At 44.5% G+C, this 15,483-nt stretch overlaps 1 protein-coding gene across 1 annotated transcript in view; it reads right to left on the bottom strand.

The window, feature by feature from the left end:
- The window catches only part of galnt14 (UDP-N-acetyl-alpha-D-galactosamine:polypeptide N-acetylgalactosaminyltransferase 14 (GalNAc-T14)), a 94,119-nt gene that overhangs the window by 21,840 nt on the left and 56,796 nt on the right, over positions 1-15,483 (bottom strand). The window contains exons 3-6 of the mRNA XM_069515298.1: positions 12,801-12,899; positions 4,865-4,932; positions 3,927-3,992; positions 267-388 (exon numbers count right to left, since the gene is read on the bottom strand). Coding sequence (XP_069371399.1) covers positions 267-388; positions 3,927-3,992; positions 4,865-4,932; positions 12,801-12,899 — 355 coding nt within the window. The remainder of the gene's footprint in view (positions 1-266; positions 389-3,926; positions 3,993-4,864; positions 4,933-12,800; positions 12,900-15,483) is intronic.

Raw genomic sequence — 15,483 nt, 5'->3', positions numbered from 1 at the left:
CAAGGTGAGAAAGGGGAGGATGAAGTGACGAGTGGTAGGAAGAGGGAAGGACGAGGAGACGAAACAAGAGAAGGCGACGAGCCGAGGGGAGGAGAGGGGTGAAGGAGAGAGTGCAGCACTTATTTCTTAATGAGAGGCAATCAGACCGACAGCTACTTTCTCTCATGGCGATATTTCACCTCGACAAGTGACACACACACACACACACACACACACACACACACTCTCTCACTCACACACACACACGTTGGTTTTGTCGTCGTCACCTGTTTGATCCTCTGCAGGAGCGGAGGCAGCCAGTCCTTGTTGACCTCACAGTGACTGTCCAGGAAGGTCAGGACCCCGGCCCTCGCAGCATCGGCCCCTCGCACCCTGGACCTGATCAGACCTGACACACGAACAGAGACGCGTGTTGGTTTAACACCTGTGAGAATTATTCCATCAGCTGTTTTAATGTACAAAGAACGACATGACGTCTAAACGTGAAGAAGCCAAGGCGTCTCGTTCGCGACCCCGGGGCGAGAGGTAAACCCTGAACAGCTGGTATCGAACACACGGCCTCAGAGCCGCTCTCTGCTGAATTCAAATCTCCCACATTGCCTGGTGAAATTGATTCCTCTCAGGGCGGCAGATCGGATAAGACGGAGTATAAATCAACTTTCACGCTCACGAGCTGTGACTATCAGTTACACACACTCGCAGCCTCCAAACACACACACAGGCTGAGTGGACGGACACGACTTCACTGTGCAGAGCGACAGAGTGTTCGCAGGCGATGGAACCCTGAACCTCGGCAGCGTTAGTGCCTTGCTCGACTCATTGACATTGACTCTGCCTCCCCCACCCCCCTCCTCCTCCTCCTCCTCACTCTCCCCCTCAGTCAGTCAGCAAAGGGGGGGATCGATGCAGGGCTCTTAAAGGCCCTGTCAGACATGGACACAACCTTTTAACAGGCCCATCACACTCTGCATGTGCGAGCGTGTCTCGATTTTTCTAAAGAGAGAGAGTGAGGGGGGGGTGGTGGGAGTGGAGGTTAGCGGGAGTAAATGTGTGTGTCAGCTGATTGCAGTTGTGTTGCAGAAACTGTGCGTGTGAATGAGCCTGTTAGGGAGGTCTCCCTGATGAGGGCCAGTGTTCTCTTCTATTTGGACTAAATGGTCTAATCAATACTCCCTGACATGAAGACATAGTGTGTGTGTGTGTGTGTGAGTGTGTGTGTGTGTTTGTAGTGACTGTGCATTGTGTCCATTGTGAGTGTGTGTGTGTGTGTGTGTGTGTGTGTGTGTGTGTGTGTCGGTGACATTGTACGAGGGGCCGTGAAGTTTCACGCGGCCGTGTTAGGCCAAGGCTCAGCCAATTAAAAATCCCATTTCATCCTCAATAAGGCTTTATTTTCTGGATGGATGGACACACAGACACACACACAGACACACACACACAGACACACACACACACTGCAGGACGGGCTGAGTACAGGGGACAGTGTTAATCTGCACTGATAACTTGATAACTATCTCCACCTATCACAGCTGCGTTCGACCTTAAAAGTGAGGACGGTCCGCTCGGCGCTTAAGTCCGGAGGCGAGTGATGAGATTAATGACTCAACAGGACAAACTAGAAACCAAACTCTGTCTCAGGTGTTTCTACTGCCACTTTAATTCTTCCTCCACAAGTTTAAGAAAGATCTGGTTTTTAATAACTGTTCAAGCACTTTGACGATAATGTTGTTTATTGTTTAAATGCTCTAATGTTCAGAATCACTCTTCTCAGACTGTCCATCGCTGCTGCTGCTGCTCCTCTTTTCAGCCTCTGTCTCAAACACTTGGTCTTAGCTCCCGTCTCGCTCTGCCTGAAGACGCACACGCTGGACCAATCTGCACTTCGACGTAAAAAGATGGTGAGGAGGGAACCAACCGAGCTGGAGATGTTTCAAGTTTGTCCACAAGCTGTCTGACTCTGTGTGGACGCACGGAGACTGACAGGACACATCTTATCGTATGTGACCGAGCACAGACACCATCAGCCTGGTGAGTTTTTATGGGCATTAAACACACGATCAAGTCAGGAGGCCTGAAGCCATAAACTGTTAACAAGCCAAACGAATGAACCCTGAGTGTGTGTGTGTGTGATAATGAAATCCATCAGTGACATTATGTAGGACAAGTGTTGCTGTGGTTATACAAAGAGAGAGAGGAGGAAGGAAATGACTATAAAAGACGAGGAGGTGTAAAAAGCTCTCAGCCGAGCCAACGACGAGCGTTCAAGTGTTTTCCGCTCGAGCTCTGGTGACCGCGGCGCCGTTTGAACTCCGGCCGCAGAAAACCGTCCGAGTGAGACGATAATCTGATGCGTGCAGAGCGGATGGCGCTCAGGTGCAGGGGCTGCTGTGAGGGAACGTCCACACTGAGCAGAACACCCGCTGCGGCATTTTCAACAATTATAATCTGAAATGGCTTTAAAATTGCAAGTTTTGTGTTATGTACAAAAGGTACGTTACAGAATTCAGTTGCAGGAATAAGAAGCACTGACGCGCTGCTGTACTTACGGCGCTGTCGCAGGGTTTGACACAGCATGATCGCGTTCTGTAAGGAAATTATAGTTCAGGTGCAACGTGCAGCTTTCACAAGTTGAGCTTTTTGAAAATGGTCAATTTTGTAATTTCTTACTTATCAGGATTCTCCCTGGGGTCAAATTATGTCCTCATATTAAAACGGTTAAAGTTATTTCAAATCTGACAAAAGACAAATTCATCTACTTTTAAACATAATAAGAGTCAGTTCTGTGGAGAGGATGCACCACAGACTGAGGTGCACCAGGTTAAATTGATGAACATAAATAAAAATTACTCCTCCATTATCGTTTTTAACTCCTGACCCTGAACATTGAAGCGGGATCTTCTGCCGACGAATTGGATTAATCCCTTTTTTTTGTGCCGTAAAACGTTTTCAGTCCCCAGAACGCTCACGACCCGCTCACATTGTCAAGCTGTCATGTTAATTTGTGTTTTGCCTTCACTCTCATTTCTAAATTTAAAAGCATGGAAGCAGCTCCAAATGGATTTCATAGCAAGAATGACAAGCGTAGACACGAAGCACGACTCCGTCAGTCATTGAACTGAGAAACAACATCAGTGTGATTGAAGCTTTAAATCTCCAAACTCGATGTCGTTATTTATACATTTTGCTGCTTTACGCAGGTTTTTTTTTTTTGGGGGGGGGGTTTCAGGTATTTCTGTTTTCTCTTTAGTTACTTTTGTTTCATGACGGACTGTCGCTCTCTCTCTCTCTGGGCTCGATCGCAGCTCCCGTCACAGTTTTACGCAGCTATCCTTCATTGGACTTTGCATTAATGCTCCATTCATTGTAGACTTGCTAAAACATGCTGGGGCAAGACACTGAACTCGAAAATGGCGTCTGACGTTTGCTTCCACTAGTGTGTGAGTTACATGCTGTGAATGGTCACATAGAGCTGGACCTCAAAAAACATTTCATTCTTCTATTTACTTATTGTTTCCTTTTATTTCAACCGATCCACAAGAGTTTACCAATTCATGACTAAACCACAGCTCACATCTGACCCGACGTTAACCGGGAGCTCAGGTTAGCCTCATTAGGACTGAGCTCCGGTCCCCATGAGGTCTACTGGTCCTGACAACGAGAACAAAGACAGACACACACACACACACACACACAAACACACACGTAGCGCTGACAAATGTATGCAAAAATGCAAACAAACAAAGTATGGATAATTAAAAATGCAAATGTACACACTGAAAATGCAAATGTAAATTCTCATTAGTAAACATAAACAAGCAAATTCACACACACACATATAGAGATCACACACACACACACACACACACACACATATAGAGATCACACACACACACACACACACACATAGAGATCACACACACACATACCTTCTCTCTTGTTGTTGCGAAGACATTTGACTTTGGGCAGTTTGGTGAGAAGCTGACAGTCACTTTCTGGAAAAGAAAAACAGCATCAAGTAAAACTGATGGAATTATATAAAACAGAATATCTCGTGCTGTGTGATGTTTTTTATAAATTCTCTAAATCTCTACAGGGAAATTAGCAGCTTGTTAAAACGCTCGGCAGCAGCAGGACGACAGTTTTCGGTTTGACGGCTCAGACGTGTTGTTTAGTTGCGGTGCAGCCGGCTGTGTGCTCCCCGCTGGATTTTTGAGTTCCATTAAAATGTTATTTTAAATAATGCTGTAATAAGTGTTGGAAACGTGCTCTGGTGGAAACTGTCAAAATGAAAAGAAAAAGGGAAAAGAGGCAGAAACAGATGCTGGGATATGAATCATTCACCGAAAATAAGTTGATATTAAATCTGGATTCAAAACAAATTATCTATGAGGTGAAAAGATGAAAAGAACTGGATGAAAAAACGCTTCAGGAACAAAGAAATCTTGTGTCAAAGTTACGTGGCCCTGAATGAAAACCTCCATCAGAGACCTTTGACCCGGAGGAGGCAGCGGCTCCTTCTCTACTTCTGCTTCAGTAAAGGAAAACTGACTGCAGCAGAAAAGAAACCCGCTCATTCACGATTTTTAAAAATCAAGCTCATCAGACGGTGACCGGACGTTAACGCTTTAGTTCCGCTGTGGAGATCACGTGCTTTCATTTACATCACGCATCAGAACTCATTCACATAAACGCTTTTTAATCTTGAATCTTATATTTGGGCCTTTTTGTTTTTTTCATTCGGTGCCAATAATGAATATTATTGTTTTCAGGTAAATCTAAACTTCTGCTCCTGAGACTGTGTGACTGTGTGTGTGTGTGTGTGTGTGTGTGTGTGTGTGTGTGTGTGTGTGTAGCTGCAGCTCACCGTCGTTGCTGAAGTCGTCCACCAGGATGATTTCATGGATGAGATGAACTGGAGTTCGGTTTAAAACACTGGGGAGAAAGAAACGGACAAAAGGAAACAGTCTTAAATAGACACAAAGAAATATACAGCAAACAAATGCACGTGCACAATGTACAGAAGAGCGACACGTAAATGCCAACCTACACACACACACACACACACACACACACACACACAGGTGGTCATGAACCCATTACGCATGCAGCGCACCATGTGAAACATATTGAAAATGTCAGCTTAAATTTCTGTTATGAAAATGTGAAACATGTTGCCTCGAAAAAACAGTTTCATTAAAGACGAAGATTGAAACATAAAAAATTCATAACTTTCACAGGAAGAAAATGAAAAAAACACATTTTGTTCTGCTCCGTTTTATTTCAATAACCTGAGCGTCCATCACTCGCTCTGGATGAAGCTGCAGACGGAGAGAGGGAGGAGGAAAGAACGTGGGAAAGAGGAGAGAAAATGGAGAAAAGGGATCATGGAGAGGGAACGGAGGAGGAGAAAAAGAAAGGTGGGGGAAGGGGAAGCAGAACAAAAGGGAAGGAGGACAGAAGGGAGAGGGGGGACGATATTTACAGATGAATGAAAAATGAACGAGGGAGATGAAGTCATACAGAGGAGGTGAAGAGAAAGGCAGAGAGGGATGAAGAGGAAGGAAGAACAAGGAAATATACAGTGCTGAATGAGGGAGGGAGGGAGAGAAAGAAGGAAAATTAAATATAAAGGATGGACTAAAAGAAATAAATTAGCAAGAAAATTAAAGAATAGATGAAGAAGAAAGAGGAATAGAATGAAAGAGGAGTGACGAGAATGAAGAAAGGAAGTTGAGAGAGGGGAAGAAGGGATGAAGGTGTGGGGGTAAGGAAAAAGGAAAAGGGAATGTGGAAAAAATGAAAAGGGAGGGAGATTTTCCAAGAACAAGGGATGAAACTAAAAAGAAATCAAGTGAGAAAAGTAAAACGCAGTAAGAGAGAAAGGAAGTGAAGAGGAACCAAAAAAAAAAAGGAGGGAGGAATGGAGGGAGTTGAAGGTGGGACACTGGTTGATTGAGACAAGACCAAAAGAAGGAGGTGAAGGTGACGAGGGGAGCGAGGGAATAAGAGGAGCGCGGGTGGATAATGCCGGAGGAGGAGGTGTGGAGCAAACTTATGAGTCTCCGAAGCACCGGACCCCATCAGGAGAAGTGATGGATGCTGGGAGGGAGGGGGAGGTGAAGCGAGATGAAAGAGTGAGGGATAATAAAGGAAGGGGAGAGAGAGAGAGGGAGAGAGAGAGATGGCAGGCTAGTAAGGGAGACAAATAACCCTGATTCTAAGTCTCTCTCTCTCTCTCCGTGAAGTCGAGGGCCGATCAGAGGAGATGGATGAACGGACTGATGGATGAGATGGATGGAGGGAGGGAGGGATGGAGGAAAGGTGTGGGGCAAGCAAATAAATGAAAGGGAGGAGCGAGGGCCTGAAGATGGGGGGGGGGTGAAAGAGAAAGAGAAATGGGGCGACGGAGCAGAAAGAAAATAAGAGTATTTATCTCATTAGTTCACATTAAAGCGTTCAGCGAATCAATCAGCGGAGAGATCCATCATTTGTCCTCCGTCGTCCCTGACGTCTCTTTTTATTCCCTTCATCTCTGTCTCCATCCCTCTGTCTTTCCTAATCTATCCATCCATCTATTTTACAGTGAGCAAGACAGGTATGGATGAACACAATCTATGTTTCTCTCTGTACAACTCCTCTCCTCCCTCACCCTCTCTCTCTCTCTCTCTCTCTCTCCCCCCCTCTGGTTCACAGGCCACTAGTGATGAGGCTTAACCTCCCCTCAGGCGTGTGGAGGGAGCAGCTATCTCCAGCTCACAGAAAATATTATCACCGTTGACAATACCACAGTCGGCTGCCACAGAATAGCGGCTCTATATCTGCGCCGCTCGTTTCCAACATTCCATATATCAATTTTAGGGGAGAATTTTTTTTTGGGGGGGGGGGAGAAATTTTCATTACCCACAGCTGCCGTTTGGAGAGCACTTCTCATCCAGAGAGTCGTGAGAGCGAGTTTCCTCAGCTGCGTGTGGCCCCGGTGGGAATTTAACCCCCGCTCACTGGCGGCGGATAACGCTGCTGCTAAATGGGTGCTGATGCTGAGCGAGAGGTTCGGTTCCCACGGGAGCCGTCGCCTCCACCGCTCACAGCACGGCGAGGCGGCGAGGAAAAAAAAGCTGCTCGCATTGTTTTTCCAAATAGACAAACATAGTGATGTCACACTCCTCTGTAGCGCTTACTCTTCAAGGATCATGATGCAGCTGAGCAAACCTTCACCGGGGTGAAGTCCGTCACCACGTCAGAGCGGTGTCTCCAATGTGGCATTCATTATGTCTCGCAACTCACGTTAGTGAAAACATGATACGAGGGCACAGAACGCTAACGACGAGCTTTACAGTTCCACGCTCAGAAGAATTAAAAGTTCCCATCATGAATCAAACCATCTCTAACTCGCTGTTTCACTCTTCAGTTACTCAGAATCTGCTGAAGCAGAGACAACAGCCAGACGTTAGCGAGTGAGTCGCAGAAAAGTCGGATTCTAGCAGTTGTTGCACGTTCGTGTGTTTTTTTGGGGGCGGGGCTTTGAGTGTAGCCTGCTGTTGCTAGCTTTTCCAGGATCACCAACCACAGCTTTAAAATCTAATTGAAGATCGCTGCACATGAGAGCAAGAGTGAAAAAACTGATTCCTAAATGATTTAAACAGAGAGATCGGAACCTGGATCAAAACCTTTACAGTAAAAGTTAAAAAGGTGAATTCAGGTAAATGTAAGTTTAAAGTGGGATTTAAAAGAGGATGAGGAGTCAGACGAGTTTCAAAGAGTTGGGGCCCATCACTGATGGAACCTTCGCTGAGGATCTCGGGTTACAAGCGACCACATTTGGTATCAAAAGATCTGAGGTGAAGAGAACAGCTGATGGGTTTGATTGATTTTGTGTCCTGTGAACTGCTGAGACTGGAAACCTGTCCCGCACTTCATGCCAAGCTCGTGCTGAGGCAGCGTCCAGCTCCGGTTTAGAGGACGGACAGATGGACGGACAGTCAATTAGCTCGCTAACTGTGCTACCAGGCCTCCTGCGAGAGCGAGACAGGTGTGGATGTGATGCAGGGAGACAGTCGGGTCGGTGTTTGAGCTTCATCAAGGTTGAAGAAGTTGATGTTAAGTGATTCTGAAAGAACGATGATTTATGGAGGAACATCCTCAAAGTATTCGCAGGACGGAGCGATGAAGAAGAAAACACGGGGATCGGAGCTTCGTATGAAACAGATCAATTTCTAGCTGCTGCTTTCGTTCTCTGTTGAATAAATTCTGTAACTTATATCGTGTGGAGAACAGCCCACCGCTCATTTCTCTGGAGATGGAAATGTCACTCATCCACCTTGTGTGGCCCAGACTGGAACACGTCACCGACGTCTGACAGATCGTCACAGCTCTGGTGTCGGGACGAGGTGACTGAAGGGTGCCGCTAAAAATTGTGAAGGGGCAGTTTTCGTCCCATAAAATGAAAATCTGGATTTATCCATGAAACGTTTAACGGCTAATTTAGTTAAAAGCAAACAGGAAAGTTCACACCCGGCCGACAACCCAAAACACTGAGCTGTCCGTGGTCCTGAAACAGCATCAGCCACGGCTCAATTATTTTGTTTTTCGTGATTTAACGAGTAAAAAAGTTTGCGAGAAGAATAAAAAGTCTTGATTACGAAACTTCTGAACATCACAGATGAAATCTCTCAAGCTCCAGTTGTTGAAGCACATTTCACTTGACGCCAGATGTGTCCAAACATGCGACACATCTGCGTTAATTCTCTTTCCTCTTGCTGCCCAGGATTTATTTACACCTGAAGTACTGAAGCTCTCCTCTGTTGTGTTTTTCACAGGAAGCGACGGAGCTGAACTAACTCACATCACTTCCCTCCCTTTTCTTTTTTTATACCTGTTGTAAATCAGCCTCCAAATTGTTTTTCACCAACTCCATTCCCTACAGGTGAGAAGTCAAATTAATTTCTACTGTTCTGCAATATTACTCTTTTTTTCTCCCCCTCTGAAGCTTTCTGTTTATACCGAGCTCACTTCTCTCTCTCTCTCTCTGTCCGATTGGTCAGCTGACTTCTTTCATCCTCCCCCTTGATGGACTAACCCATTACACTGCCTCCGCAACCACCGCCTCTCTTCCATTCATCCACATCCCTCCGCCTTTCCCCCGACCATTTCTCCATCACAGCAAAAAACATGACGCGTTATTTCATTCTAAATATAATTATTGTCAAACAAAAGACGTTTTCTCTTTCATCTTAAATCTTTCTCTGACAGAAAAACTTTCACAGCAGATCCACAGAAACTGTCGTTGGACTGAGATCCTGATTCCGCCCCTCGATACGTCCTGTTCTCTTCTGTCTAACCACCGGTGATGTATGACACTGTAAATCTGCAGCCGGTGAATACTGTCTCATCACTGTTGATCTACAGAGCTGCACTGGGACCAAAAGACCCGTTTGTCCACATCAAACACAGTTTAATCACAGCTAATCTGCAATAATCTATACCGTCATTACAGCCTGACGACACAGTGGCTGCCGTATGTACAGCATATGATTAGATAATGCTACATGCAATAAACCGTCTTATCGCTGACGATCCGTAGAGCCTGTGTGTACTCCTGTCTCATTACAGCTGTCAATCAGGACTTTTAAATCTGATAATGGATAAAAACACGAGGACGTTCTGGACCAGACGTGCGGGCGAGCAGGAAGGGGATAAAAATGGAGGTGGAAAAAGAAGAGTCCAAGAGAGGCCTCGGACACGACTGCAGCAGAAACCGAAGATTATAAATCTAGCTAACGACCGCTTCCTACTAAATCCTGAGTGATCAGTTGCAGAGGAAGTGATCCGAGCTCTTTACGCTGCGTTTTCAGGTCCGCTGAAGCAGAAAGTGCTGAGCTGGTGCTGATCTAGAAGCTGCATTTCTACGCTCCCACCAAACGAGTGCTGAGCAGAGCAGGACGGCCAGATAACAAACCGAGCGGGTAATTAAACGTGCGGAGAATCCAGGTATTTGAGTCTTTGCACAGACGCTGGTGTGGAACAACTTTAATATAAAATGACAATGAAGTAACACTGGGTCTGTTCAAACAACAGGACGCACAGGGATGAAAACATGGAGCCAATTACCCAAAGTGGAGTAATCCCAACAATCTCACAGGTCAGAGTCCTTAAAACTGGCTGTTAATGAACAATTTACAAAGCGAATGCTTGGCACCTTGTGTGCAGCTTTGGCGAACATGTATTTTAAGATTTTTAAGTATTTCAGTTCCTGTGTCTGTAACAATGGATCCTCTGCAGCTCAGGAGGCTGTTTCACATGAACACACACACACACACACACACACACACACACACACACAGCAACTAAACACACTCAACCAATACAACACACAAAAAAACTGCTTATCTCTGGCACAGAGAAATAAGATCAATTCTTCAGATCAGAGCTTGATTAAATATCGACACAGCCAGGCTTCTCTCCCTCAGAGGGAAACTCTTTGATCGTGAGATGAAAGCGTTCAAAGTGCCCGTCATTGTCTCTGAAATCAAACTTATTAAAGTTGAGTCTGCAAAGTGCAACAAAAAAAAAAGTTAAACCCTTTTATGAAGCTATTTTATGCATTCAATACACTTTCAGTGTTTCAGAGTCTCTGGAGCAAAACATTACTTCACAGTAAAAAGAAAACTTCTCTCAATGTTATCGGCCCATTCAAGTTTCTCTCTACTGCTGGAAACTGAGGCTTTAAATCAGATCGTAACGTTGCTTCGACTAAATATCCTTCAGATCCTCTCACAAGTTTCATGCGACTGAAAATCTTCAGTCAACTTTTTTCCCCAGCTCAGATCCAGTGAAGATCGGAGAACAAGCAGTTCTCAGAAGCATTCCCCCGTAAAGATGACGATGAGGCGGTTTCGCCGCTCGATACTTCACGTTATCACACAGTCACGCCTGGCAGCCGCCAGCGTCCTCTGCTGCCGGCTGCGGATTTAACGCTTTGCTCAAGGGCACAACAGTAGCATCTGAAGGAACATTGATATTTAACAGCAGTGGCAACGACTGACATAGGATTCACATCGAGATCTTTAAAAAAATAAATAATCTGAGCTGTCGTTTTTAAAGCCTCGGTTTGAAATTTTGTTCGGCGCCATCTTGGTTTTTAGAAACCAGAAGTAACCATATTTGGAGGAGCCGGGGGGGAGGAGCCTGACTGAGGCAGCGACACTTCCTGATCCAGAACTCTGACCCCTCTGTGGAATCACCAAATAAATACAAAAGTACACAAGGAGAAGGTCACTCGGCACTTTAACTATTCTCTAAAAACCAAGGAAAATGTTGAAGAACGTTCTGTAAAAATATGTAAAACTAAGATTCTGGATCTGGCCCCTGAACCGGATTCACACCAAACAACTAAGTTCTCTATTGGTTCATGTCCCAAATATTACATCACATAAATTTGAAAAGATATTTGGGAAACTTTGTTTTTATTAAACTCCATAAAGACAGAAGACGTGTCTCTACACTTCCTGTCTCGTCACCTCTGTTTCCACCCTGTTGACCGATCGTCAGCTGCCTCTGACTAACGCTCAGACTCTGACCTGCTCCAGCACAGTTCACTTCTCCTCAAGTTACGCAAAGTATTTTGTAAAGAAACGTGAAGCAGGAAACTGCAGCAAGAACAAAGTGAGCATAGGACTGTCTGCAGTGTGTGTCTGTGACACTGAGCTGATCGCTGGATGTGTTGATGCAGGTTTGAGCTTCAGCGTAATGAGACAGTCGAGCTGACAATTCGTCCCAGAGCCTCGAAAGGCATTTTCATTAATGGGTCGTTGTGTCAGTAAATCAATTCATAATCTTTGCATTATAACTGTTTCAACGCATAAAGTTTTCACAGTTCATCTTCCTCTGGGTCAGGGACGGCAAAACAAAACGCACAGAACAGGAAGTTACTTTTTTTCCAAATAAAAGCATTTGCAGCAGTGAAGGAAACTTCAGAGGATTCTGTTTAAATCTGTTCGTCCTGTTTCAAATACACACAGACACACACAGACACACACAGACACACACACAGTATATACAGAGCCAGAGCCAATAGCAGCAGAGGGGCCCAGAGAGACAGATTGTCTTTTAATTGGTTGAAAACTGCAGAGCTTTGAGAAGGGCTGAAGGGGAGGACACACACACACACACACACACACACACACACACACACACACACACACACACACACACACACACACACACTGTCCTCTGTGATAGGAGACGTCCCTGCTGACTGACTCACTATAATGAGCTGAACCGAGGCCAAAACCTGGAGGTGTCTGTGTGTGTCTGTTTTTGTTGGGTGTGTGTGACAACCTGCTGATATCAAACTTAAAGACACAACGATGCTTCAGAGATTTAGGGTCAGGAGGGTTTAAGAGTGTGTGTGTGTGTGTGTGTGTGTGTGTGTGTGTGTGTCTCAGCATCTCTGCTGTAAATTTTGGCAGCTGAATTTTCTTTGCTCAACATCTACACAACAGTTTTATTATAGCTGATACTTGCACCATTAATTAAGATTAAAGCTCTTGATGGTCGTTATTCTGCCAAATGTAAATGTCATAAAACTCCGTATACGAGTGGTTCATGTAAATACAAATTAGATCTACAGCTCTGCATCAATTAAACATCGCAGAACTAAACCGTCAGGATAAAAAACACAAACCACCGTCTGCAAATCTACAATCAGACGAAAAAATATGACGAACAGAAACATTATTATAAAGCAGTTTTGCCAAGAAGCATTAAATTAGCAGCGGAACAACGTGATCAGTGTGTGTCACCTCCTGATGGTGCGCAGCAGGGTGGACCTGGCCTCGTTATGGAAGGTGATGACGATGGAGGTTGGAGGAAGATCAGAGTCGTAGTGAATGGTGGTGCATCTGGAGAGAGAGAAAGAGAGAGAGAGAGAGAGACCATGAATAAATATCACCAAACAATATTCTCTCTACAAACTGCAGGTGTGAGCTGATTCAGAATGGTTTCCACCTCCACCTCGGCCCCACAGTCTCTTTGGGAAACCACATTTAAAGTCACCACATTTTTATTTGGATCTGCAAACACTCAGATATAAGATGCCCCTCCCCCATCATACCACATCCTGTAACAAGTTTTGTGGAAATCCGTCCAGTGATTTTTACGTAATCCTGCTAACAGACAAAAAAAAAACCGTAATTCAAACACATCAACAACTTCTTTCATCGCGTGAACACAGGCCTGATTCTCAGCAGAGTAAAACACATGAATCAACAGTTGATTTTTTGAACAAATGAAACATATTGAGATGAAGCTGCAGTGAAATCAAAAACACGTCATCCTGTCACAGTGACATCACAACACTCATTTAAGAGACACAATGATTTTAATACCTTCAAGACAAGTCACAGCCTCATAACCATTAATCACTCTGATAAGCTCATTAGCACGTGATTATTTCACTGTTTTGATGCTGATCTTTTAATTAAATGTTCAACTTTAATTCTGTCTTCAACCGTCAGACACACACGATGCATTATAGATGATCGGCCAGAGGCTCATTGAAATACACCACATAACGGTGTGTTTGGTGTGTTGGCGTCGCTGGGTCAGCAGTCTCTCTTCTGAAAGAGCAGACACACACACACACACACAGCATAATGAGAAGACTGGCCTTTACCTATCAGATTGATGTATCGGTGACATTTTCAAACAGAAACAGTCGGCGAGCTCTGCTCATTTCTAAAAACCTCACGTGTGCGACTGTCAAAGCTGCAACACAACACACATCACACCACATCAAGGCCCTTGTACTTTATCTACCTCCACAATAAGCGTTCATTCATTCATTCATTCACTCACTGAGGACATTGAAGATGTTGTATCCCAACTTCCTTAAATATACTACATATACAAATACAACATACAAGACAATAAAATGACCACTTCAGTGAACCCCTGCGCTTTGGAGACATAGAATTTAAAGACGTACATTCACAGGAAGTTTAAAACCACGAGTGCGTCAGTAAAAACTGCGAGGAGACGTCTGCTCTTGTTTTAGAGATTTTATTGCCACAGTTCACACACACTGAGCCACTGAACCATGAGGACGAATAAATTCATGGTTTATATCCTGTGTGACTCATAATTAAAGATTAATGATACAAAAACAATTCAAATACACTTTAAAGATTCATTTTCTACCTCACAAAGCAGGAGGGGCAGAGCCACCTTCCACTAATTCAATGAGCTGAGCAACACCCTCACCCACTGAGAGGTTTTTATCTTTTTTTGATTTAAAAAACAGGATTTCATGTTTCAAGCTCAAGACTCTTCCTCAGACTTCTGACAGATAGAAAACAATCTACATACGATGGCTCATATATGAATACAAGAGGTGTATGAAGGTAAATCAAAGTACATACTGAAAACGCATATAGAACATTTATCAGGACATCGCGTCAAACTTATAGAGAAACATGTAGGAAGTTAAAACACAGAAACTGTTTAACATTAAACTTTTCTTTTAAATCTAGAAGTCTGAGAAAGAGCGAATTGAGTCAAACACAAAACAACAGGTTCTGATTCACAAGAGCCAAACTGCTGATCATGGATGAGGCAGGTTGTGTAGAGAATGAATTAAAAAAAAAACAGGCTTACAGCTGCGGAGCAGGCGTGAGGAGAAACTCGGGAAACTGGTAAAACTCCGAGAAGTTAACTAGAAAAGTGAAGCGACTGAACACAGGGGGGAGGAGACATGATGAGACTCAGGTGAAACTCATCAGGGAGAGGGAGGCAATCAGCAGCAAACCTGACATAGACAGGAAGTAAAGAGAGGAAGCGACGCACAAGGTAAAAGTAAAACAGGAAGTCATAACCCCAACGTCACATCGTACAACTTCTCTAAAACTATGGTTTGTCGTTGTGGAGCAGAGTCGTGGTTCTGTGGCTCCCTACAGAGACACAACTATTTTTTATAGCATCGCCACAGAAACAGATTCATCCCGACCGCAGCGAGTTTCTTCAGCTTGCCACCGTGAAAATCTGGGAAGCTTCTGTGATGCCGTCTCACTTTGTAGTTCACAGAGATAAGAGGTTTTTTTCCACAGCGTGTGTGGGTCACAGGCAAAAAATGAAAAAAATAAACTTCTCAGGCATCTGAAACAAGACGATCAGCTGATTCTACGACAGACGTGGAGGAAAGGTTTCATGAAACAGTTCAATTAGCTGTTGTGTAAAAAACTGCAGATCTTTAGTTGCCACGTGTCCTTGAGCCAAACATCAGACTGACTCCTGTTATCTGCTGCGGGGTTCGAACTCCAGCTCAACCCCTCGTTTGTTGTATTAACAGGTCGGCACGCAGCGTCGGTCCACGCACACGAGCAGTCGGCTGTGAAATAATATGATCAGCACCTCATTAACTCGCAATTTAACTTTTGTCATTTAGAGGCGCGATGATTAAGTGGAGAAACAATATCAGCAAAGCAGATT

The sequence above is a fragment of the Paralichthys olivaceus genome, chromosome 19, assembly GCF_024713975.1.
Source record: "Paralichthys olivaceus isolate ysfri-2021 chromosome 19, ASM2471397v2, whole genome shotgun sequence".
In the NCBI taxonomy this organism is placed as follows: domain Eukaryota; kingdom Metazoa; phylum Chordata; class Actinopteri; order Pleuronectiformes; family Paralichthyidae; genus Paralichthys; species Paralichthys olivaceus.
The sequence above is the reverse complement of the archived record's forward strand: the minus strand, read 5'-3'. Positions and strand labels throughout refer to the sequence as shown.